The sequence below is a fragment of the Cervus elaphus genome, chromosome 6 (assembly GCF_910594005.1).
Source record: "Cervus elaphus chromosome 6, mCerEla1.1, whole genome shotgun sequence".
NCBI classification, from domain to species: domain Eukaryota; kingdom Metazoa; phylum Chordata; class Mammalia; order Artiodactyla; family Cervidae; genus Cervus; species Cervus elaphus.
The window spans coordinates 35,042,957-35,069,350 of record NC_057820.1 but is presented as its reverse complement, the minus strand read 5'-3'; the positions used below and the strand labels follow the sequence as shown (position 1 = coordinate 35,069,350).

Below are 26,394 nucleotides of genomic sequence, written 5' to 3'. Positions count from 1 at the left end.
GCAGAGACTGCACTCAAGCCGTGGTTCAGCCTCACTAACAAAGCTTTGCAGGAAGCCTCTTCATTCAGTACCATTTTCTGTACCTTGTCCAGATACATCATTTTAACCCATCAGACAGTCAATAAGTATGCCTTTCCATATATAAATTAAAACTGCTATCTTCTGGAACCTTTATTTTTTTTTTTTCTGAACAGAAAAGAAACAGTTTCTTCATTTTGCTTCAATCACAATTTTAATGGATTTTGATATCATTGTGCTAAAAATATCTTAATGTAATTAGAGGAATCATCCTCTACCCTTTAATGCATATCTTCTTCTAGAAAATGATGTTATTTTATTTTAGCACTAGAGGGGGCATGAGAAATCACATTAAATGTAGGCATAGTTTATACTCATTAATGAAACTTATTAAAAGGCATTGAGTCATGTTTCTTATATAATATATAAGTGATTTCATGGTTAATTTGGAGATAAACCTATTTTCCCCCATATCTATCCTAAAGATTTAATAATACAACCTTGATGATATTAATGTTGCTCTTAAAAATAGTCCAAGCCATTAATTCTAAATTTGGATATTTGAAACTTCCATAGACATGAAATAGTAAACAATAATCTTTATGAATGGATGTAGGTACTAATGAGTAATTTAGTTCTCAGATGTAAATTGAGGATTAGATAATAAATGAAAGGTAGGAATGTGAAGCCCTCAAGGAGTACCAAGTGAAGAACAGAATCAGAACTTTCTAAATGACACTACTATGAACAATGAGGAGAGAGGAGTGAACGAAAGAGCAAAAGGAGATTGTAGATCCTTACTCCACAATAACCTCTACAAAATCAGATTTTTCTTTAGTTTAGCCTACTGAAATGAACACTGAACAAACACTCTTTCCCCTTAATTCTAAATATGGTGGGGAGGAAGCAATGGTGAAAGAAGTAATGGTTTTGCATTTTGATGTTTCTGAAAGAGTGAGCATATGCAGTACCTGGCTCAGAAATGGACATGCCTACAGCTGCTCCTCTACTGTCCAGATGGATTAAGAAATGCTTTACCATACTTTAAAGTAAAAATATTCAAAAGCAAATGTTGTAGCAAACATTAGAGTCAATATGTCTCGCTTATAGAAAAGTTCCCTGTATTGTATCCTCTTTTCAAAACACATTTCTTCATATATGCACACACTCTTGTTCTGACATAATAATGACCTCAGTCACTGCATACTGTTGTGTTTAAGAATTTTATTGCTGGCATCTTAAAAAAAAAAAAGTTACAGTTTTGTGGGAAAATAGTTTGACCTTTTCACTTCAAGTTTCTCTCCAACTGAAAAAAGGTAGTTTTAATAAAAGTTCAGGTAACTCATCCCCTATAAAATAAAGAAGCATGTGAATATTAACTTATTATTAATAATAATTAATGAAAACTTAAAATAGATTGCTTTATTTTTCAGGACCACAGATCTATAAGAATGTGAGTGCAAATGCAGTAAAATGGGACACTGGATAGATATATAGGTGGTCCTACTAGCATTTGTATACAAGGTATGGCATTTTGATTTCCTTACAGATAATATAAGTTACATAAAAATGTAACTCATGTATTATCACTTACTGAACATTCCCAGATGCACTTTTAAAAGGAAATATACTCATTTTGGGAAGCATGCTTTTCCTGTCCAGGAAATGAGAGTGATGATTATACTGCAGAAGCAGGGCAAACATAGCTGCTCCCATCTCACATTCTACCAAGGGTACTAACCTCCTTATGGCTGACGCCATGTGAGAAGTGAACTTAGGTCTTTTTTTGTGCCTTGTATATTATTTTTAATTTCTATATTCTAAAAGACAAAGGAAAAAACTTATAAACAACACCTTCAAAATAATGCACTACATATGAATTTGTAATCTGTTTCATTAATAAGCTCTTCAAATCCTTCCAGAATTAGCAATAATGGGAAGACATGAATAATTTGAAATACTTTAAAGAATTCAAAGATGAACTATTGACTTTTCATTATTGAGTTAAATTTTAATTACCTTAGAATTTTGACATGAAATACACTTTATAAAGTATGACATGTAAGGATTGTGTCTCCCTGTTTTCAACAAATTATGTTCTAATGCAAGAGTAGGAAATTTCCTACTAATTTTTAAACTAGTTCATGGATAAATGAACTAGTTCATATGACCAATGATTTTCTCAATTAGAGTAGTCCCCTTTAATATCTCCTATGGTCTGACGTGCCACAGGTATTGTGAAAAGGGGTTTGGGAGCAGTTTATAGTTACATTTTATATAGCAAGCCTTCAACTGGAATTTAATATATTATCTCTCTATTGTGTGGAAAAGCCCAACACTTGTGTGCCATGAGCACATTAAATGGGGGTCTAGAATTATAAGGGATGATTTTTATTCTCTATGTATTTTCCTAACTATAAGATAGAATAGTATTGCCACATATCTCCTGGGCAGAAATCTGTTGTAAATGAATGAAATAATCTGTGAAATGTATGTAAAAAGAAAATCTTGTTCACTTAAAATGTCAAGAAACTTTCAGGTAATTAAGCTAATGAAAAATAGTTCCTTGAAACATTAATAAAATAATGTTTCAATGCAATTCACAACCATTTTCGTCAGAAAAATATGTTTATTTCAGCTTTATTTTCTGAATTATGAAAGAAGAGTTTATCCCTTGTACTTCTGATTTTAAATATTATTAAAAATAAGCAATAATGATTGCTAAAAGAATGAGGTTGATTTCCTAAAAATCAGAGTAGGTAAATCAACAAAACAAGAATTTATCAACTCTATTTTCAGAATAGTGAACTCCATTTTCCTTGTCATGTGCACCCCTCAGAAGGAGTAAGTGCTACTGGAAAGCTTGAAACCTAATGAATGAAGAAAATAGTCAAATGGGTTTGAATTCAAGAAATGTAAGAAAAAGCCACCTTGGACTACGGGATATTTCAGAACTTATAATAAACATGATGTTTTATACACATATATATATATATGTATATATATATATATGTTTTTGTATTCATAGACAAAAATGAATATCAAGGATCAAATAATAACTTTATTTTAGAAACTTCATATTTATAAATATTAATATATTTCACATGTTAATATGTCATTTACATTGAAGATTATCGATTCAATATCGATGCCTATAAAAATAGATTGGATGGGTGGGAGGACTAGAATCTCAAGCCAGTTGTGATTTAAAAAAAAAAATACTTCTGTTAAAAATGTACGCAGTCTTGGCGATAGAGTGCTTAAAATTTAGGCATCTGAGTTTCATTAAGACATATTACAGAAATATCATCCATAACTGTATAGATTTTAATCAAAGCAAGAATATTGTAAAAATTAACACTATGCCTATGTTTACTGATTTCACAACAAAGTAAGCAACTAGAGTGACAAAAATTAATTTGAGATCAAGATAGCAACATGCAACTAGCATTTGCAAAATAATGGAACATGTTTTTGTGGTGGGAACTGCAATAGTAAAACTCAGAACTCCATAGCCCTGGAGAAAATTTCATAAATCTGAATTGCAAAACCAAGGATCTAGATGAATGATTTTGAAATTATGTCTTTCAGACTCTGAGATTTCCACAAGGTATATTAAAATACTTCTAAAAGCCAGTATATTTACAATTGGCAATTTTCATGTATAAGCGTTGCATTATATTAAGGTCAAAACCAAGCACACATATTCATGAGTAGTCTTTCATAAATGAAAAACAAGATTTTAAAATCTCAAAATGTCCAACGTCTGTCCTGCAATTGTAAATATGTCGGTTCACAAATGATGACAGAATGCTCCTTGGAAATTATTTATGTGATAATTGACAAATCCTAATACGATTATACAATCAAGATTAAGAGACAAGATTTTAGGTCAAGGTTTCATAATATTTTACTGATTCTAGTAGGAAAATTTTTCTCAGCCCTTAATTTCCACTATCAAAGGTTGTTTTTTCCTCAAAGCTTTAATCTAAAGAAACATTATTTTTAACTGTCTAGAAATTATGAAATGAAAGTTAAGAAATCAGAGAATAAAAACATATTTAGCTTCCATTCTTCCCAACCAATAATTTTGAACAAATTTCTGGTTGTCTAATTTATGTAAACTCAATTAAAGTTGGTTTCTTTTGTTTTATTTTGTTTTGTTTTACTAAGAATGCCTTAAAAACTTACGGCTCTTCCATAAATATTTGCACACAAACTGTTACCATTTTATTGGGTACCTAAGCCCATCTGTGGCTAAATAACTTCTGTTTTTTTGTGCTACAGAAACACTCAAATGCACATGCACACACAAAGATAAATGCACACACACAAACACACCCATCGAGTCAAAATTACTGACATTTTTAGAGAAAGATGTTAGGAAAAAAAGGGAAGATGTTAGGGAAAAAAATGTGTTTTCTTAGGTTCGCTGGTGTGTTCCTTGTGAAGGAAGTGTTCCACCTTTCTACTTTTCCTCTTTTATTTGTTCATTTTACAAACTCCCTGAAGTCAACTACACAGTAGAAAAAGATACTATTTTTAAAAACATCAAGAAATTTAAATCCAGCTAAAGTTAGTTTTCACCAACACTTTTCTAAGTCGTGGCTTCATTAATGTTCATATACCCATTAAGATATCTTTGAGGTTTAGTTCAAGGTATGTAAGGATGTCATTTTTTTCTCCAAATTCTATCTATTTTGCTTCAGTGATGAGTTTATCTCTTATAATATCCATATTTGAGAGTCAAGTTTGAATAAGCAACTCAGTGACCATTTTTAAGTTTTTTATAGAGCAGTTAAAAAAAAAAAAAATCACAGTTTCAAGCCATTTATATTATACTTCAGCCACTGCCAGCTAGACTTCAGGGCTTTTTTGTTTTTGGTCTGTCACTGAAGTCCCAGGAACAAATCTGTACTTTCATATTAACTTCAAAATTTTTTTCAAATAAAAAAAATTCACAAGATTTAAAAAATGATCAATGACTCTTATCAGTCTGTGTTTATGCTCTCTTGTTCTCAGAAGATCATAGGTACCTCTTCCACCAATTCTCACATCTACACACACTCAATCACACCACAGTTTTTTGAATCAACAAAAATTAATTTACACCTAGAGAATAAAAGTAACAATTTTAAAGGCCCAAGACAATCCTCTAATTCTCTAAAATGTATTTCGGTTCTTTTCTTGGCAAATTTTACCTACAAATAATAGCATATAGTAGTGGAGGGATTCAGACTCCTTAATCTAGACAGAAATTATCTGACAGTTTTTACAAGTTAGCGCACTATGGTGTAGGAGTCCCTCTAAATCCCCTGGAGCAGGAAATGGCAACCCACTCCAGTATTCTTGCCTGGAAAATCCCAGGGACAGAGGAGCCTGGTGGGCTCATGGGGTCACAAAGAATCAGACACGACTGAGTGAGCACATACCACTCTCTCAATCTGTAAAGAGAATTCTTTGGTCTTATGTTCTAGCCTACAAGTTTACAGCTATAACCCAGATATATATTTAAGATTTGTATTTGTAAATAATTAAGACTATCCCATTTGGACACTGACCCCCAAAATATGGATATTTTTTACTTCACTAGTACCAAATTAGAAATATCACTTATAATATCTGAAATAATTCAAGCTTAAAACTATTAAGTTAGCCGTTTAAAATTAAATGTGGTTCTGTTCTCCAATGCAACATATATCCACGATGATTATGAAAATAGAATGTCCCACTTATGTTCATTTCATGGTTCTGGGAGACAGAAAAAGTGACTTCACCTTGACAGAAGTAGCATTCTACTTCCATGTATAATATGGTTTTAATCTTAATGGAACAACATAAACAGTGACATGTTCAATGTAAAACAGATGTTAAAATCTTACAACTTCCTGGTTTAAATCAGGACCACAGTAAACGTCTTGGAAGAGAAGTATGAATGCTTGATATAGGGGTGATACACTTGACGGATATTTTATTTGAAAGCATATGTAGGGAAATCACTCAAGATTCTTTCCGGAACAGTGTCATTCTACTCTTCTTTTAAGCTGTAACTGGTGCACTGACTACTAAAATGTACACAAATGAAAGAAAAAAAAAGGATGCTGACGATAATACATATAGGTGGGACAGCACGCAGGAGTGAAGGCAGGCGGGGAACACTAACCATATGAGGCTTGGATGGGCAACAGCGCACAGGGAAGAAGCCCGTCCACAGCCACAATCGCAGCAGCTGTAAAGCAAACAAAGAGCCCAAGATGAGGACGAGGTCCCGCTCGCTCGGCGCAGCACGCAGACACTCCCAGGTCAGACGGGTGTCTGCTTTGCTGCTTAAAAGCAAACATCCCTACATGCATACAGTTAAGTTTCCCACAATGCCCTTCAAGTTAAGAAGCATTTCATGGATTTAAGAAATACCGAGCTGTATTCAATGGTTCTTTTTTATCATACTTAAAGAGCTTACTTGATAGGAAATATAATGAGTCAAAGTATTTGATTATCCAATTAAAGCAAACAAACAAAGCGATAAGCCCACTTGAATATATCTTTCCTCAGAAATTCCTGCAAAATTTATATTCGAAAGACATTCTAAACAGCCTTGTACATACATTTTTTGAGTAGAACCTACAAATTTAAGATGGAGAATAACGCCTTGCTCATTTGACCCACTGATTTCTTATAGTGGTGGCATCATTTATCATAGACTACTGAAAATGCTATGCTTACATGACTTCACCAATCATTTATGGACAGTGACCATTTAATTTATATTTCAGATTTTAAAAAATGCATCTCCATAATATATTCACAGAGCTATTGCTATATATAAAAATCAACCTATATATACAATACATGCACTTTTCTGGATATTGCAAGATTCAATATTCTTTTAATTTTCCACATATTCATAGCAAAAAAAAAATCCAGAAAATACTAAGTAAATTGTTTAATATAATGTATTTTATTGTTAGAAACCACATAAACTATTGGCAGAATAGAACACAAAAGTTATTTAGTGTTTCAATGCATTCACTTCCAGTTTTTATAAATTTCCCTTAGAGTGATTTCAAGACAACTGTGGGATGAGCTCAGTAATGATACCACCTATCAGCAGGCCAAGACTTTTGTCTAAACTCTGCTTATTTTGAACTTTAATTATGAAATATATCTACTCATTTTATATCAAATAAGGAAAAGAAAATACAATATAATCATCCAATATTTTTGGAAATGCTAACAAAATTAGGCAAGTATTTCCAAATCAAATTCCAATGGACTTTTCTCAAAGGAAAACTTAGCAAAGTTCCATATAGTTTCTTTGGAGCACAGACAGTACTTTAGTTTTTCCCATTACTAAGTGTCTGAGAATTTGGCTGTCACTAAAATGGCAATGGTGACATTTATTTCCAATTTGATTATTTGTATTTTAAAAAATATTTTAAATAATTATTTTCACTATAGAGGCATTAAAAGTCAAAGTTCAGTATTTCAAATTATTAAAATATTTATAAGAGTAGATAAAGCATCTGTACAATACTTTGGCAAATCTTGATATACTTCCTTAACATTACATTTATTTCATTAATGTCTTTGATATCTTATATATGTTAACCTTCCTATTGCTTCTGCTTATATAAGTACTCATACTTAGGGGTGGCAAATTGTAGCCCATGGGCCAAATCTAGCATACCATTTATATCTGAAAATACAGTGTTATTGGAACATAGCCACACTCATTATCTGTCTTTCACGGAGGAGTCCTGCCTGCTGTCATGGCAGACTTAGGTAGTTGTAACAGAGAGTGAGTGGACTGAAAAGCCTAAAACATTTATCTGGCACTTTAAAGAAAGTCTTCCTTCCTCTTCTTTTAAACTATTAGTTTTGTGAGATGAGGATGATTCCTTGATCTTTTTTTTTCCCCCTCACAGTTTAAACATAATGAATGAACCGTAAGTAGTTTCACTGTAATTGGTATTACCTAATGGCACAATAGGGCTTCCCTGGTGGGTTAGAAGGTAAAGAATCTGCCTGCAATGCAGGAGACCTGGGTTCAGTCCCTGGGTTGGGAAGATCCCCTGGAGAAGGGAATGGCTACCCACTCCAGTATTCCTGCCTGGAGAATCCCACGGACAGAGGAGCCTGGCAGGTTACAGTCCATTGAGAATCCCATGGACAGAGAAGCCTGGTGGGCTATAGTCCATGGGGTCGCAAAGAGCTGGACATGACTGAGCCACTAATGGCACAAGTATCTCAATTTATTAATAGTTATTAATATGGAACATTTGCATATGTGTGTTGATTTTGAATAGTACATTCCCAAATCAATAAATAATAAATAATATTAGATTGTTGAAAAATGTACACAATTGTTTTTTAACAGTTAAAAAAGCTGATGTCATCTCTAACAAAGTATAAATATCTTTCTAGTTGAGTGTGCAGAATTTATAAACTTATATAGAATTGTAGTTAGGACAGCAAGAACTGGGCTGTGAATGGTCATTACCTATAAGAATTTGTTTAATGCTTGATCAGTGTTCTAAGACTCAAAAAACACTCATGATTTAAAAAATAATAGCATTTTATTCAGTCTCTTCATTTGAAAAAATATAATAACGCTTTTTTCTTACAAATTAGTACATACACACGCACATACTCACACACACTTCACTATAACACTGCAAATTTTACTTCTGAAGAATATAAATTATATTACTTATCATTAGACTTCAAATTTATAGTTTTTAAAAAGTTTAATCAAAAACCTGAAATCATGTAAAATCAAACACTCATACTTCTGTTTTTTTCTGTCATTGTTTTAGATTTGGTACTGATATTTTCTTTGACTTGTTTTAAGATGGCATAAATAAATGCCCTAGTTAACTTATTTGTGTTTCAGATTATAGGCATAAAATAGGGATAATAATGGATTCTATCTGATCGGTTTTGTGAAAATAAAGTGAGAGAATATATGTGTTCACTTAGATCAGTGTCTGGCACATTGTATGCTTTGGGAGAAGAGTAATAGCTATTGCTCTTAGTACTATCATAATCAAAGTGATAGAATAGATTCTCATTATCTCAGAGAAATTTATTTTTTCATGATTCATATACTACTACCATACTAAGTATTTCCATTTATAACATACCTAAGATCTAGTTCCATTCAGACCAACTCACATAAACACAGATGGCCAGTGTAATTTAAAAAATCATTTCCACGGAATATATTTTCTGAGGGTTTAGTGATCAGAGCATACTGTGCATTAATATATCATTAAGAAAATTAAAACTGAAGCTCCTTTTCTATAAATATCTGAAGTGGAATAGTAATCCCTCAAATTACTTGTTTTAAATAAACTCTGAGGATGCTGTCACAGTAACACTTCAGCACCAGATGGTATTAAAAAACATGTTCTTTCCTTAATCAATAAATACTCAAAGTACAGGTTAAAAATGCTTACAAGTCTCAGAAATAATTTAGAGACAGAAACCAAAATGTGCTAGAAATAGCAGCCAATCTAATTTACGGGAGCTATGGTTTGACACAGAGTCCATCTGCATTCCCATCAGATTTTAGCACCTGGAGTCTGTAAGTAACTGCATGCAGCTATAACAAGATCATTATTATCCAAGTTTAAAACAGTTTAGCCTTTCTAGACTTAATATAAAATGGTAGATCTTTGTTTTAACAAGATATTTTGATTTGTCCTTCTGAAGATTAACATGTGATAAGGGAAGCTTTCCAGACCCAAAGAAGATTCAAATGAAATTACTTTAGCGAGGTCTTACACAGAGTTGATCAATAAATGTACTGTGTGTCAATGTAAGATAACCTCCCGTCTACTGAAGAAAGGTGATTATAAGTCTAGGGAAGAAATCCTCAAAGATACTAGATCAGAGAGCAAGACTACAGGCTGTGGATAAATGATGACTTAAATTCTTAAACAAGAGATCATACAAGTGGATAAGAAAAACAATGATCCTCAAAGATAAATGAAAGAGGCAGAAAGCAATTCCACAAAAGTATTTTAATTAAATAGAAAGTATTTTCAGTTTACTTAAAAAAAAAGGAAATGAAAATTACTTAATTTATCCATTTTAAATAAAACAATGACAACAACAAAAATGATGGAACTTAGTGCTGGAGAAGAGAGTGTAATTTGTGCCCTCAAAGGTCACAGTGAAAAGTACCACCAATACTTTAGAAAACAATCCTCCAAAACTTATTAAAAGCAACAAAAATGTCCTTACCTTTTGATTGTGTAGCAAAATGATTAAGATCATGGAGTTTGTAGTTAAATTAGCAGCAATCACCAATGTATTCACTAATAAATGTATAGCTTTTGGTAGTCACTGATGTAAATGAGATAAATAATAGAAACTATACCACACAGGGTTGCTTTGAAGAATAAGTTTGATTATATATGCAAAGCTTTCTGCACTGTCCTGGGCTCACAGTCAGCATTTTAAAAATGTTTAAACTCATATTATTTTAATATAATGGTCTTATGGCAAAAAGTCAGGAGCAGACAATATGCATGAGGCTGGCTATAGACTAAAGGAGCCAATGACCAACAAATAAATGTCTTGAAGTTCATAAAATCTATCTGTGGAGTCTATGAAGGAATGAAATTAATACAGTATAATATTACATTTTTTAAACATTTGGTAAAACAGTGTGCAGAGAAACAAAATGATGACAAAAAAGCATGCAAAATCTTTTAAGAGTTACTGTATTCAAGCATTTCATGAATTTGCATTTTTATGAGACAATTTCAGTTCTCTCTGATTTCAATTTTTGTGGTAACTTCACTTAATTTTAAGAAAAGCAAAGAACTCAAATAATTTCAATTATAAAGCTTATCACAATATGCTGTCATTTGCACCACATCAGTTTTAAAATGCTAAAAATAACTTAAATATGTAACATATTTACAACAAAAGAAGTTTAGGATATTGTTCAGTTAACACTGACAATGTTGTTTTATACATTTCTCAAAAAATCTCATACTGCAGTACTTTTTGCATCTGTGTCTTAATTTACTGTCACCCTTCTTAGATTCATTATTGATTTCCTGGTGAAACTAGACTAAACTGAAAACATCTTTTGCAAAAACTGGGAAATAGATAAAAAGCATAATGATAAAACATATGGTTCCCAAACTCTGCACCTCAGTCCCCATACTCCTGATAAAAAGAAAATTATTCCACCCTCCAAGAGAAGGTAATGCAAAATGGCTGGAAAGAGATGTGTGTGTGTGTGTTTATGAGTAACTCTTAGGGGAAACACACATTTACAACACATTCATCAGGTTATATGTATAAATCAACCACTATGCTCTAGTCATTTTGTAAGCAAATTGGAATAGGATATAGTTTTATGCAGTAATTTTTAAATATTTTCCAGGAGTCTGCTTCCTTCCTACTAAAAAGCTTCTAATCCCTCATCAATAGTAATAGCTGTCTCGATATTACACCTCAGGATCCCTCATCAAAAACTGTTCCAGGACGCCCCTCGTGGCTCAGTGGTGAGGAATCTGCCTGCCAATGCAGGGGATATGGGTTTGATCCCTGATCCAGAAAGATCCCACATGCCACAAAGCAACTAAGCTCATGTGCCTCAGTGATTGAGCTTGTGTCCTGGAGCAGGGGAGCCACAGTGACTGAGCCCATGTGCTGCAGCTACTGAAGCCAGTGTGCCCCAGAACCTGTGCTCCACAAAAAGAGAAACCAGGCACTGACATGAAGAGCAGCCCCCAGTCACTGCAACTAGAGAAAGCCCATGCAGTAATGAAGACCCAGCACAGTCAAAAATAAAAAAAATTAAAAAATAAAATTATTAAGAAAAAAACACCTGTCCTAGCCAAGTACTACTCCCTGGTAGGTGAGAGGTGAGTTTTGAAACATCAGTGGATCTTCAGTTCAGTTCAGTTGCTCAGTCGTGTCCAACTCTTTACGACCCCATGAATTGCAGCACGCCAGGCCTCCTTGTCCATCACCAACTCCCAGAGTTTACTCAAACTCATGCCCATCAAGTCGGTGATGCCATCCAGCCATCTCATCCTCTGTCGGCCCCTTCTCCTCCTGCCCCCAATCCCTGCCAGCATCAGTCTTTTCCAGTGAGTCAGCTCTTTGCATGAGGTGGCCAAAGTATTGGAGTTTCAGCTTCAGCGTCAGTCCTTCCAATGAACACCCAGGATTGATCTCCTTTACAATGGACTGGTTGGATCTCCTTGCAGTCCAAGGGACTCAAGAGTCTTCTCCAACACCACTGTTCAAAAGCACCAATTCTTTGGCGCTCAGCTTTCCTCACAGTCCAACTCTCATATCCATACATGACCTCTGGAAAAACCATAGCCTTGACTAGATGGACCTTTGTTGGCAAAGTAATGTCTCTGCTTTTTAATATGCTGTCTAGGTTGGTCATAACTTTCCTTCCAAGGAGTAAGTGTCTTAATTTCATGACTGCAATCACCATCTGCAGTGATTTTGGAGCCCCAAAAAATAAAGTCTGACATTGCTTCCACTGTTTCCCCATCTATTTCCCATGAAGTGATGGGACCAGATGCCATGATCTTAGTTTTCTGAATGTTGAGCTTTAAGCCAACTTTTTCACTCTCCTCTTTCACTTTCATCAAGAGACGCTTTTTAGTTCTTCTTCACTTTCTGCCATAAGTGTGGTGTCATCTGCATATCTGAGGTTATTGATATTTCTCCCGGCAATCTTGATTCTAGCTTGTGCTTCTTCCAGTGCAGCGTTTCTCATGATGTACTCTGCATATAAGTTAAATAAGCAGGGTGACAATATACAGCCTTGACGTACTCCTTTTCCTATTTGGAACCAGTCTGTTGTTTCATGTCCAGTTCTAACTGTTGCTTCCTGACCTGCATACAGGTTTCTCAGGAGGCAGGTCAGGTGGTCTGGTATTCCTATTCCTTTCAGAATTTTCCACAGTTTATTGGGATCCACACAGTCAAAGGCTTTGGCTTAGTCAATAAAGCAGAAATAGATGTTTTTCTGGAACTCTCTTGCTTTTTCGATGATCCAGCGGATGTTGGCAATTTGATCTCTAGTACCTCTGCCTTTTCTAAAACCAGCTTGAACACCTGGAAGTTCACGGTTCACGTATTGCTGAAGCCTGTCTTGGAGAATTTTGAGCATTACTTTACTAGTGTGTGAGATGAGGACAATTCTGTGGTAGTTTGAGCATTCTTTGAGATTGCCTTTCTTTGGGATTGGAACGAAAACTGACCTTTTCCAGTCCTGTGGCCACTGCTGAGTTTTCCAAATTTGCTGGCATATTGAGCGCAGCACTTTCACAGCATCATCCTTTAGGATTTGAAATAGGTCAGCTGGAATTTCATCACCTCCACTAGCTTTGTTCGTAGTGATGCTTTCTAAGGCCCACCTGACTTCACATTCCAGGATGTCTAGCTCTAGGTGAGTGATCACACCATCATGGTTATCTGGGTCATGAAGATCTTTTTGTACAGTTCTTCTGTGTATTCTTGCCACCTCTTCTTAATATCTTCTGCTTCTGTTAGGTCTATACAATTTCTGTCCTTTGTCAAACCCATCTTTGCATGAAATGTTCCCTTGGTATCTCTCATTTTCTTGAAGAGATCTCTAGTCTTTCCCATTCTTTTGTTTTCCTCTATTTCTTTGCATTGATCGCTGAGGAAGGCTTTCTTATCTCTCCTGGCTATTCTTTGGAACTCTGCATTCAAATGGGAATATCTTTCCTTTTCTCCTTTGCTTTTCACTTCTCTTCTTTTCACAGCTATTTGCAAGGCCTTCTCAGACAACCATTTTGCCTTTTTGCATCTCTTTTCCATGGGGATGGTCTTGATCCCTGTCTCCTGTACAATGTCAAGAACCTCTGTTCATAGTTCATCAGGCTCTCTGTTTATCAGATCTAGTCCCTTAAATCTATTTCTCACTTCCACTATATAGTCATAAGGGATTTGATTTAGGTCATACCTGAATGGTCGAGTGGTTTTCCCTACTTTCTTCAGTTTAAGTCTGAATTTGGCAATAAGGAGATCACGATATGAGCCACAGTCAGCTCCCAGTCTTGTTTTTGCTGACTGTATAGAACTTCTCCATCTTTCACTGCAAAGAATATAATCAATCTGATTTCGGTGTTGACCATCTGGTGATGTCCATGTGTAGAGTCTTCTCTTGTGTTGTTGGAAGAGGCTGTTTGCTATGACCAGTGCTTTCTCTTGGCAAGACTTTATTAGCCTTTGCCCTGCTTCATTCTGTACCACAAGGCCAAATTTGCCTGTGACTTCAGGTGTTTCTTGACTTCCTAGTCTTACCTAATCAAGTTACAAACTTGGCACTCTTAACATCTTGCTTTGAAATAGTAAGAAATATGCATGTGTGCTAAGTCACTTCAGTCATGACCAACTCTTTGCAACTCTATGGACTGTGGCCCATTAGGCTCCTCTGTCCATGGGATTCTCCAGGCAAGAATACTGCAGTGGGTTGCCATGTCCTCCTCCAGGGGAATCTTCCTCATCCAGGGATCCAACCAGCTTCTCTTATGTTCCCTGCATTGGCAGGTGCGTTCTTTGCCACTAGTGCCATCTGGGAAGCCATATATATATATATCTCAGCTCCTGGTTCCTGATGAACTCCTGGAACCTTTGATATATAGAGGCACTAGGGGAATCTTTTGTTCTAACTTCCAGTTCCTGACTTGGGCGCCTAAAATGCTTGCAATTTCCTAAGTTATAAGAGTTATAGGAGCATCTCTTGTTCTAATATTTGGTCTTTAATTCTGGATTATGACAAAAAAACTTCTAAACCTCTCCCAATTTTCTGGGTGATAGGAGTGTCTTTGGTTCTAACTAGGTGACTTCTTGGTGGGTTGGTTGCCAGAAAGAACAAATCATGTTTAGAAATGTGGACTTTATAGCCTTACCTCTCATTCTCCACGGAGGGGAGAAGGTTGGAAATGGAGTTAATGATTCATTATGGAGTTAATGATTCATTATCCACAAAAATCCCCAAAATACACCCATAAACTGGAAGGCTGGGATACTGCAACTCCACGAGATAAATGTTCCTGCACTTGGGATCCATGTTGACCTCTTCCTATGTATCTCTTCACCTGTCTATCTGTACCCTTTTACCAAATCTTTTATTATATGATCAACTGGTAAAAGTAGGTGTGTCCCAGAATTCTGTGAGCTGTTTTAGCAAATAATCTAATCTAAGGAGGGGAATTATGGGAACCTTTGATTTGTGGCCTAGACACAGAAGCCATGAGTAAGCTGGGGACCTCATACTGATGCTTGTGTCAGAAGTAAGGGAGAGTCTGGGACTGAGCCCTTAACCTGTGTGGTCTGTGCTAACTCTGTTTAGTGTCAAACTGAGTTGAATTCAGGACACTCAGGGAACTTCAGAGGGAATTGCTTGGTGTGGAAAATATAAGCCCAGACATCTAGTAACAGAAGTGCTGGGATTGTGGTCGCGGTGTGAAAGTAAAGGAGAAACACACAACAGGACTCTCTTTCCAACACACTTGCTTTCCCCTTGTGTTTCCTGTTTCAAGCCTGAAAAATCCTATGATAGTATGCATACTAAAGTAACGAATTCTGGAATTCAGAGACAGGTGTCAACTAAAAAAGATGTACAACTTGAGAGTTGCAAGTTAAGTTTCATGTGGGGCAAAATGAGGACTGTAGCCTCCTCCCGAGTACTGGGTAGCGGGGCTTGATTGGAAAAAAAAATTGAGGAATACTCGGGGCTCAGCTGAAAGATGCTGAGTTCGATCTGTTGTAGGGGACTGAATGGTCTTCGCTGAGTGGTTAAGTAACAGGCTGATCTGACACTTTTCCTTAATTTGACTGCCATTATAGAATTTGTCAGGATAAAAGTGAGGAAAATACATGAGAGTTTTGCTCTGAAGAAAAGGGTCATGACTCCTCCTGGCCACTTTTGGTTTTCTAGGGTGATTGAGAAATTCACGGGAGTGGTGGAGGCCTAGTCCTCATTCCATGCAGTGGTCCCATAGGGAAATCCACTCATTAATTAAAATACTTGCTCGTCCAGGGGCCACACATGAGAACTGGCCATTCGGAGACCTGAGCAGCCACAGTGATCTTAGATTGCTGGAGGCAGAATCTGACACTTTAAATGAGCTGAAATGAGTCTGGGGTGACTCCTGGAGGAGTTAAGCTCACAAGTAGCCCACTACACAAGTTCACTAGTGATTTTTATCCCTGACAAATTGAGCTTAAAATGAGAAAGAGAATCTCTCAAAAACAGAAACAAAGGGGTGTCAGAAAGTCAGTCTCTGACTAACACTCCAGCCAGATTCATGCACAATACATACGAGCTCCTAGTTAACGAGAAATTATACCAAAAGAGATCTCAACCTAAAATGGCCAAATTGGGTTTCTTTTGATATTTCAAAATTTATATTTTTGCATGTACAGTTAGAAAAGGCTGGTTATGCTTACCTTGACTGGTATCTAGAAGCTTCTAAAAGAGGAAATGATAGAGTAAATTATTTGTAGGAAACCAAAAAGAAATGGCTTGAAACTATACCAGAACCAAAAATAGCGGCTAGTACTGACTCTGCCAGGTCGCAGGTCTAGTGGAACTGGGAAGTCACGTTTGGCTTCTAAATCACTTGGCTTTTGATTTCTGAACATCATTTTACCATCTTTTGGGGGCACCCTTGCCACTTGGCTTTTGATTTCTGGGCGTCTCTTTGCCTTTTGTTTCATTTGGAGCATGACTTCTGACAGGTGAAGTTCTGGTTCGGTTTGGTTTTGTTGGTTTGGTTTGAGCGCACAGATATCTGGTACAAACTTAGAGCTAATATGGGAATTACTCACTCTAAGGTTCCACACTCCACCTGGGAACTCCTTGGGGGGGAAAAAAAAACATTTTTTTTTTGACTGGTCAATCTATAGCTATGATCCAATGACATGAAAAATGGCCTAAAAATATTAAATCTTTATTGACATAGGATAGGAAAATGAACTGAAGTTCCCTTATGTTCAGGACTTCCTCCTGTAATCAACAGCCTGGGGCTGATAAAACTAAGGCCCCTATTTCCCCAGAGGGACAATCCCTGCTAGGACCAATCTGTCCTTGTTATCAGGGCCAAGTTGAACACTATCTGATTTAAATTTTGGCTATAAAACTATGATCTCAGAAACAACGATTTTTGACAATGTGGTCACAATATTCTTTAGACTCCAGAGAAAGCTTCAAGAAAAAAATTTTCTTTAAGAATTCTTGCCCTGAGGAAATAACTCCTCTTATACCTTTAGACCAGAGCTCTCTGGATCACTTATCTAGACCATCTCTGATTCCTGAAACCAAAAGGAAAACAAAGGTGGGGGGAAGCCTTTTAAAATCTTATTCTATCCATTTGTTTACAACTAGTGACTTTCATATTGTGACATCTGATTCATAACCAACTTTGGAAAACAAAGCTATAGGATCTCTCGTTGTGTCTGTTTGAATGTATGTATGTCTCAGTGTTTGTCTTTTTTTTTTTTTTTTTGGATAATATTGCTGATTGCTGAGATCAGTTTATAAGTGAGCTCTAATCTAAGTGGCCTTAAAAAAAAAAAAGGTAAACACTTACAAATCAAATAATTCTAAATACAAGAGAAATTAACCTAAATGAATTTCAGGTTCATGTGAACTGGGAAATATATAGAATTAAAACCTGATATTAATGTTTGTTTGTTGATCTAACTAATGTAGACATGTCTAAGAGTAATTAACATAAAGCAGAATATAATCATTGTGGTGGTGGTTTAGTCACTAAGGCGTGTCCAACTCTTGCGACCCCATGGACTGTAGCCTGCTCCTCTGACCATGGGATTCTCTAAGGCAAGAATACTGGAGTAGGTTGCCATTTCCTTCTCCAGGGGGTCTTCCTGGCCCAGGAATCAAACCCCGGTCTCCTGCATTGCAGGCAGATTCTTTACCAACTGAGCTACAAGGGAAGCTACATTTTCATTGTACCTAGGTTTAATATAAGTTAAATATTATTATATCCGTTATAAGTTTGTCAGCAAGGAAATTACCTTGAGTGAGGAAACTTCTAAAAAATGTAAATGAAATATGAGCCTTTAGATAGACTCTATTAAAAATAATTATGCTTTTTAGGAATATGTGTCTAAATAGTCTCTCTAGAATGGGGTAACTTGAACTTCTAAGGGTTGTGCTAAACTAAGTGTTGGAAGTCTATTGAAGAGCTAAGTCATTTTCAAATAAAATAAGATTTTGAAACATTTACTACTAAACACTAATTTCCTCTTACAGAGAAACTAAAGAGATTTGGGATTAAAAGATAAATGATGTTTGGTGCCATCCTAAAATGTTCTCTCTGAGAAAACAAAGGTTTTAGAAATTATCACTGGTATTTATGCTCACCAATCTATAAAATGCTAATATAAAAGTCAGTCCTTTGTTGCTTAAGGAAAGTAGGAAGTGTGTTTTCAGTAAAGAAGGTATGAGGAATGGAATTGCATTTTGTGAAGGGAAAAGGTGTAAGCCTGACTTACACGTGGCTTTTTAGGATGGAGGAACAAAGTAATGGGTACAGAATGCCATAAGAATGAGTGAACCATGAGAAGTGAACCATGAGAAAAGAGTTTTGTATATGGTTTAAAATAAGTTTAAATAAAGTTAACTAAGGTTACCTTTTAAATAAAGTAACTGGTGCAATAACTTGAATTTAGCTTTTCTTTCATTTAGAGGATCTTGTTTTTTCAGATATTGAACTGTCTTTGAAAATAGATTAAAGTTTCTTTATCTCTTAAATGATCTGTTCTAAAATCCTTTATTAAAAAAAAATAAAATAAAATAAAATTCTTTATTATTACTTTGGCTAAGTAAATGGCTATTGTTTCACAATGACCTATAACCCTATCTGACTGAGTGCTCTAAACTTTTCGACATTTGTTGACAAAACTTCCTAAAGCATTCTAATGAAGATTTCTAGCTAACTTTGGGATGCTTCAGAGGGCCCCTGAAACATCCCAAAGAGAGATAATACACTAATTAGGTTCATTTTGTAAACAGAATTACAGGGGAAATACTGTCAAGTGAGGAATAAGTCTCGGATTATATTGTATGGTGCTGCTGCTGCTAAGTCGCTTCAGTCGTGTCCGACTCTGTGTGACCCCACAGACGGCAGCCCACCAGGCTCCCCCGTCCCTGGGATTCTCCAGGCAAGAACACTGGAGTGGGTTGCTATTTCCTTCTCCAATGCATGAAAGTGAAAAGTGAAAGTGAAGTTGCTCAGTCATGTCCGACTCTTAGCGACCCCCATGGACCTCAGCCTACCAGGCTCCTCCGTCCATGGGATTTTCCAGGCAAGAGTACTGGAGTGGGGTGTCATCGCCTTCTCCAATGTTGTATGGTGAATGTTACTAATATAGATACCCTAGAAACTGTATGAAGTTCCTAAAATTCTGATATATTTGAGTACAAAGTTATCAGTCATAATTCTAGTTACTATCTCAAAATATTGTCAAAACACTAACCAAGTTTTGCAAATATGCTTCCTCTTAAAGAAGATTTATAGAAAGGACTTTTGGATAAATACCAGTTTCTGAACTAGGTAAGGATTCTAATGGAAAACCTGACGACTTTACAAAGGTTAACAAAAGGACTGAATGAACAGGCACATATACTTATAACATTTATGGTTTCTATCTGAAAAATTACTGGGTTGAATCTTTGTTTTCCAGGTGTAAGAAAAACTTTCTCCTCAAACTAACTATGATGGTAATTTGGTAAAGTTATATTTTATAAACAAACTGAAACATTTATCTTTTCTCTCTACCTGAGCCCTCCAGAGACTGGAAGCTCTTAGTTTCCAGTAACTTTATCAGATAAGTTAGGAAGGTTATCTCACTAACAGGTACAGAAATCTCAAGAAATTTTGGAGACCTTAAGAAGTGAGGAATTCACTTACATCTGTTAGGCAAAATCTATGATAAGCCTTTGGCATGACTTTTCTATCCCTAAAGGTTTTACTTTAAAAGCTTAGTCTGAGACTTTATAAAAGTCTCAGCAAAGAAAAGAAGTCTATGATCAATTATGGTTATATAAATCATCAGGCCAAATTTATTGAGACCAGACCTATATTACTTATAAACAGTCTCAATTTGGTTATATTTGGTAAAAGTGACTATGATTTTAGGGAGAAAAAGATGGTTCAATGAATGTTAATTCCCAGTTTGTGAATGGAGGTCTGTATCTACTAAGACTCATTTCCTGGATAGTTCTTTGCTGTTAGGGTATATTAAAGTAAAATTTAATTGAATTATTAAAGACACTCTAGGGTTGTTTCTGAAGCTTATCTCAGTAATTTGTCTTTGGATGAAGATCAGATGCCTCACACGTGACCTGTAACCAAGACTGGAAGAAGACATAATTTAAGGAACTGTCTCCAACCTGGATGGAAGGACTTTTCTATCAAGTACTCTTAACTAGCTCATGCCCAGTGAAACTGAAAGGAAATTTGTTCTTAGGTTAACTCCCATTTCCAAAGCTGGACTGTTCTATAGAGAGGCCTGCTGATCTCAAACTTACCTTAAAACAATGCTCAAACATAGGAAACTATACTACACTAGGACAAAAAGAAGAAAACATCAGAAGTAGACAGCTTGCCCAAGATGTTGATCTGATTTGTATGATCATTTGTAAGGTTTTCTTGATTCCTTGGACTTATTCCCTATCCATCAAATGTTTTTGATCATGGACATGATTCTTTGCTAGTTTAAAACTCAATCCAATTGTTGGTTTGTGGCCAATTACCTGTGTCCACCACTTCTGGGTTACCTCAGTGGCTTTCTGTTTGCTAGGGCTCTGACTGGATACCCCCTAGGAAATTTATTTTAGATGAATGTTCAGTTCTGTTCTATCTATTCATGATATTACTGGATGGGAACCTCTCACCTGGCCAATTAATAATACCTGCTCTGATGCTGGCCATAGATTTAAGTTTTCTCTTAGGGTAATTCCAACTCAAGTGGAGTGATGAGCTATGCCTCAATAAAAAATTAACCTCTCATCTATTAAAAGGAGAACTCCCACAGTTACTGGGTGGATCTACATGGTTAACACCAGAAATGTGCCGGCTGCGACAGACCACGCAGAAGCATGGCCGTCAGGAGCTACCCCTAGTCAAGGTCAGGGGCAGTGACCGGGAGTGGCCGAGAGGAGCTACCCCACGCCCGAGGTCAGGGGCAGCAGCCGAGAGGAGCTAGCCCATGTCCAAGGAGCAGCGGCTGTACGGGTGCAGGAGGGCCAAGAGGAGCTACTCCACATTCAAGGTCAGGAGGGGTGGCCGTGAGGAGATACTCCTCATCCAAGGTAAGGAGCAGCAGCTGTGCTTTGCTGGAGCAGCCGTGAAGAGATACCCCACGTCCAAGGTAAGAGAAACCCAAGTAAGACAGTAGGTGTTGCGAGAGGTCATCAGAGGGCAGACACACTAAAACCATAATCACAGAAAACTACCCAATCTGATCACATGGACCACAGCCTTGTCTAACAATGAAATTAAGCCATGCCGTGTGGGGCCACCCAAGACAGATGGGTCATGGTGGAGAGGTCCAACAGAATGTGGTCCACTGGAGAAGGGAATGGCAAACCACTTCAGTATTCTTGCCTTGAGAACCCCATGAACAGTATGAAAAGGCACAATGATAGGATACTGAAAGAGGAACTCCCCAGGTCAGTAGGTGCCCAATATGCTACTGGAGATCAGTGGAGAAATAACTCCAGAAAGAACGAAGGGATGGAGCCAAAGCAAAAACAATACCCAGTTGTGGATGGGACTGGTGATGGAAGTAAAGTCTGATGCTTTTTTTTTTTTTTTTTTTTTGAGAATGGTTTAAAGAGCAATATTGCATAGGAACCTGGAATGTTAGGTCCATAAATCAAGGCAAATTGGAAGTGGTCAGACAGGAGATGGCAAGAGTGAATGTCAACATTCTAGGACTCAGTGAACTAAAATGGACTGGAATGGGTGAATTTAACTCAGATGACCATTATATCTACTACTGTGGGCAAGAATCCCTTAGAAGAAGTGGAGTAGCCATCATAGTCAACAAAAGAGTCCAAAGTGCAGTACTTATTTAGATGCAATCTCAAAATGACAGAATGATCTCTATTCATTTCCAAGGCAAACCATTCATTATCATGGTAATCCAAGCCTATGCCCCAACCAGTAATGCCGAAGAAGCTGAAGTTGAACGGTTCTATGAAGACCTACAGGACCTTTTAGAACTAACACCCCAAAAAGATGTCTTTTTCATTATAGGGGACTGGAATGCAAAAGTAGGAAGTCAAGAAACACCTGGAGTAACAGGCAAATTTGGCCTTGGAGTATGGAATGAAGCAGGGCAAAGGCCAATAGAGTTTTGCCAAGAGAGCACACTGGTCATAGCAAACACCCTCTTCCAACAACACAAGGGAAGACTCTACACATGGACATCACCAGATGGTCAACACTGAAATCACATTGATTATATTCTTTGCAGCCAAAGAAGGAGAAGCTCTATACAGTCAGCAAAAACAAGACCAGGAGCTGACTGGCTCAGATCACAAACTCCTTATTGGCAAATTCAGACTTAAATTGAAGAAAGTAGGGACAACCACTAGACCATTCAGGTAAGACTTAAATCAACCCCCTTATGACTATACAGCAGAAGTGAGAAATAGATTTAAGGGACTAGATCTGACAGACAGAGAGCCTGATGAACTATGGACAGAGGTTCTTGACACTGTACAGAATATACGGATCAAGACCATCCCCAAGAAAAAGAAATGCAAAAAAAACCCAAAATGGCTGTCTGAGGATGCCTTACAAATAGCTGTAAAAAGAAGAGAAGTGAAAAGCAAAGGAGAAAGGAAAGATATACCCATTTGAATGCAAAGTTCCAAAGAATAGCAAGGAGAGATAAGAAAGCCTTCCTCAGCAATCAATGCAAATAACTAGGGGAAAACAACAGAATAGGAAAGACTAGAGATATCTTTAAGAAAATTAGAGATGCCAAGGGAATATTTCATGCAAAGATGGGCGCAAAAAAGGACAGAAATGGTATGGACCTAACCAAAGCAGAAGATATTAAGAAGAGTTTGCAAGAATACACAGAACTGTACAAAAATTATCTTTACAACCCAGATAATCATGATGGTGTGATCACTCACACTCACCTAGAGCCAGACATCCTGGAATGTGAAGTCAAGTGGGCCTTAGGAAGCATCACTATGAACAAAGCTAGTGGAGGTGATGGGATTCCAGTTGAGCTATTTGAAATCCTGAAAGATGATGCTGTGAAGGTGCTGCACTCAATATGCCAGCAAATTGGAAAACTCAGCAGTGGCCACAGGACTGGAAAAGGTCAGTTTGCATTCCAATCCCAAAGAAAGGCAATCCCAAAGAATGCTCAAACTACCGCACAATTGCACCCATTGCACACACTAGTAAAATAATGCTCAAAATTCTCCAAGCCAGGCTTCAGCAATACGTGAACTGTGAACTTCCAGATGTTCAAGCGGGTTTTAGAAAAGGCAGAGGTACTAGAGATCAAATCATCAGCATCCGCTGGATCATCAAAAAAGCAAGAGAGTTCCAGAAAAACATCTATTTCTGCTTTATTGACTATGCCAAAGCCTTTGACTGTGTGGATCCCAATAAACTATGGAAAATTCTGAAAGAGATGGGAATACCAGACTACCTGATCTGCCTCCTGAGAAACCTGTATGCATGTCAGGAAGCAACAGATAGAACTGGACATGGAACAACAGACTGGTTCCAAACAGGTAAAGAAGTATGTCAAGGCTGTATATTGTCACTCTGCTTATTAAACCTATATGCAGAGTACATCATGAGAAACTCTGGGCTGGAGGAAGCACAAGCTGGAATCAAGATTGCTGGGAGAAATATCAATAACCTCAGATATGCAGATGATACCACCCTTATGGCAGAAAGTGAAGAGGAACTAAAGAGCCTCTTGATGAAAGTGAGAGGAGAGTGAGAAAGTTGGCTTAAAGCTCAACATTCAGAAAACTTAGACCACAGCATCTGGTCCCATCCCTTAATGGCAGATAGATGGGCAAACAGTGGAAACAGTGTCAGACTTTATTTTTCTGGGCTCCAAAATCACTGCAAATGGTGATTGCAGCCATGAAATTAAAAGACTCTTACTCCTTGAAGGAAAGTTATGATCAACCTAGACAGTATATTAAAAAGCAGAGACATTACTTTGTCAACAAAGGTCTGTATAGTCAAGGCTATGATTTTTCCAGTGGTCATATATGGATGTGAGAGTTGGACTATAAAGAAAGCTGAGCACTGAAGATTTGATGGTTTTGAACTGTGGTGTTGGAGAAGACTCTTGAGAGTCCCTTGGACTGCAAGGAGATCCAACCAGTCCATCCTAAAGGAGATCAGTCCTGGGTTTTCATTGGAAGGACTGATGTTGAAGCTGAAACAAATACTTTGGCCACCTGATGCGAAGAGCTGACTCATTTGAAAAGACCCTGATACTGGGAAAGATTGAGGGCAGGAGGAGTTGGGGACGAGAAAGGATGAGATGATTGGATGGTATCACTGACTCAATGGATATGGGTTTGGGTCAACTCCGGGAGCTGGTGATGGACAGGGAGGCCTGGCATGCTGCAGTTCACGGGGATGCAGAGTCCAACATGACTAAGCGACTGAACTGAACTGAACTGAATTCCAATACTGTTATTAACTCTACCATTTGTATTTTGCTTATGTCACAAGATTATTATTTCTTGTATTACCAAGTGTATGACTGAGCCTCCATGAAAATGATGACTAGACTTGAAGCAGTTGATCAAATGTATAGCTCGATATATGATCAATGATTTCAACACTGTAACTCTAGATATGGGAAGGTGCAACAAAGCAAATACTTTCCTGGACCATACCTAGAAGACAGATGTCCAGAGATCTTTGACTATTAAGACCTAGTCCAATAATAGCACATTGAGTGGCATATCAACAAAAACCTTCTTCAGAACTGCAAACGAGCCTTCCCAGCAAAGCGGGACAAAATAGGTCATGAATGCCCCTAAAGTATGGTTGGATTTATGACCACAAGGGGGCCACGTGAACTACAAATTGGCACTTATCAAGAGCATTGACTAAACAACAAACGCATTTACCATCTGCCTCTGTGGAGACTGAACCCCATGTTGCTATAGCTGTTGACCTTCAACAACCCCTGAGGGAGTTCACGGTGGAGTGAAATACTCTGTGCTCCAGGGAAGCTGGTGGGACAGGTCTTTAGATAGCTAGATGTTTTTAGGAACAGGTTTTATGATCTCAATCCTTTCATCTCCTCATATTTAGAGAAGCACTAAATCCCTTCATGGTTACATCAGATCCTCATGACAAAAAAAAAAAAAAAAACCTTTTGTAAAATGACTGTCATGGTATTGAACTTTCCTTTCACCAAAATCTTATATATTGACTTTCCTCTACTGCCGCTATGGAGCAGTCTCTCAGAGCTATCTGAGATGCTGCCTCCCGGGCTGCAGTCCTCACTTTGCCCCAAATAAAAGTTAACTCACAACTCTCAAGTTGTACATCTTTTAGTTGAGACAGGGAACCACTTTTCCAAGATGGCACTCATAACAAGTTGTGGAGGTGGGATGTGGGCACCAGTTACTGCATCAAGGTGTACTGGAAACACAATTTCTTCTTTCATATCTTCCAGCTCCTTTCATTTTCATCCCTCTCCTACTCTCAGCTCCCTCTCCCTCTGTTGAAAATTTAAATATATTTCCATGGGGAATCCAGGTATGAACCTTTCTCTCTTCCTTCACTATTAGCTAGCTACCAGGTTAAAAACATCAGATAAATTCTCTTCACAATAAATTGCCATTTTCAGAGTCTAGCCTTTATTATAGCAAAATATGTGACAGTTTGTTTCAAAGTATTAAACGAAGGGTGTCATAAAAAATACTCAATGACAGAGTTCTACTATATTACTCAAATGCACGTCTAAAACTGAGATTAGATTGTTAGGTAGAAGAGAAAAAAGGAGTCCAGAATGGTGGTTGCTAAAAGACAAGGAAAGGAAAAGCCTGCAAAAATAGAACAAAGGAAGGTCCGAGGAAGAGTGAGGACCTCAGTAAAACAAACAGCACTCCTGGCTAGCCCAATTTACATAGGGCAGGCCCAGGGGGAGGAGGAAAAATCATATGAAAAGAGGAGCCAAAATTGGGCTGGGGGCCTCTCTTCTGTTCACTTCTTTTGGGTCAGCATGCCCTCATGCCTCGAGGATGTATTTTCCTTTACTTTCTAAATAAAACTGAGCTGTAATAGGGAGCTATATCACTGGTCCATCTGA

The 26,394-nt window shown here is 37.1% G+C and overlaps 1 protein-coding gene across 5 annotated transcripts in view; it reads right to left on the bottom strand.

Moving 5' to 3' along the window:
* Positions 1 to 26,394, bottom strand: part of EPHA5 (EPH receptor A5) — a 383,390-nt gene that overhangs the window by 57,368 nt on the left and 299,628 nt on the right. For 3 of the 5 annotated variants that reach the window (XM_043906637.1, XM_043906638.1, XM_043906642.1), the window contains one exon: positions 6,182 to 6,247. The exons of the other annotated variants lie outside the window; for them this stretch is intronic. In XM_043906637.1, coding sequence (XP_043762572.1) covers positions 6,182 to 6,247 — 66 coding nt within the window. The remainder of the gene's footprint in view (positions 1 to 6,181; positions 6,248 to 26,394) is intronic. 5 annotated transcript variants of the gene reach the window in all.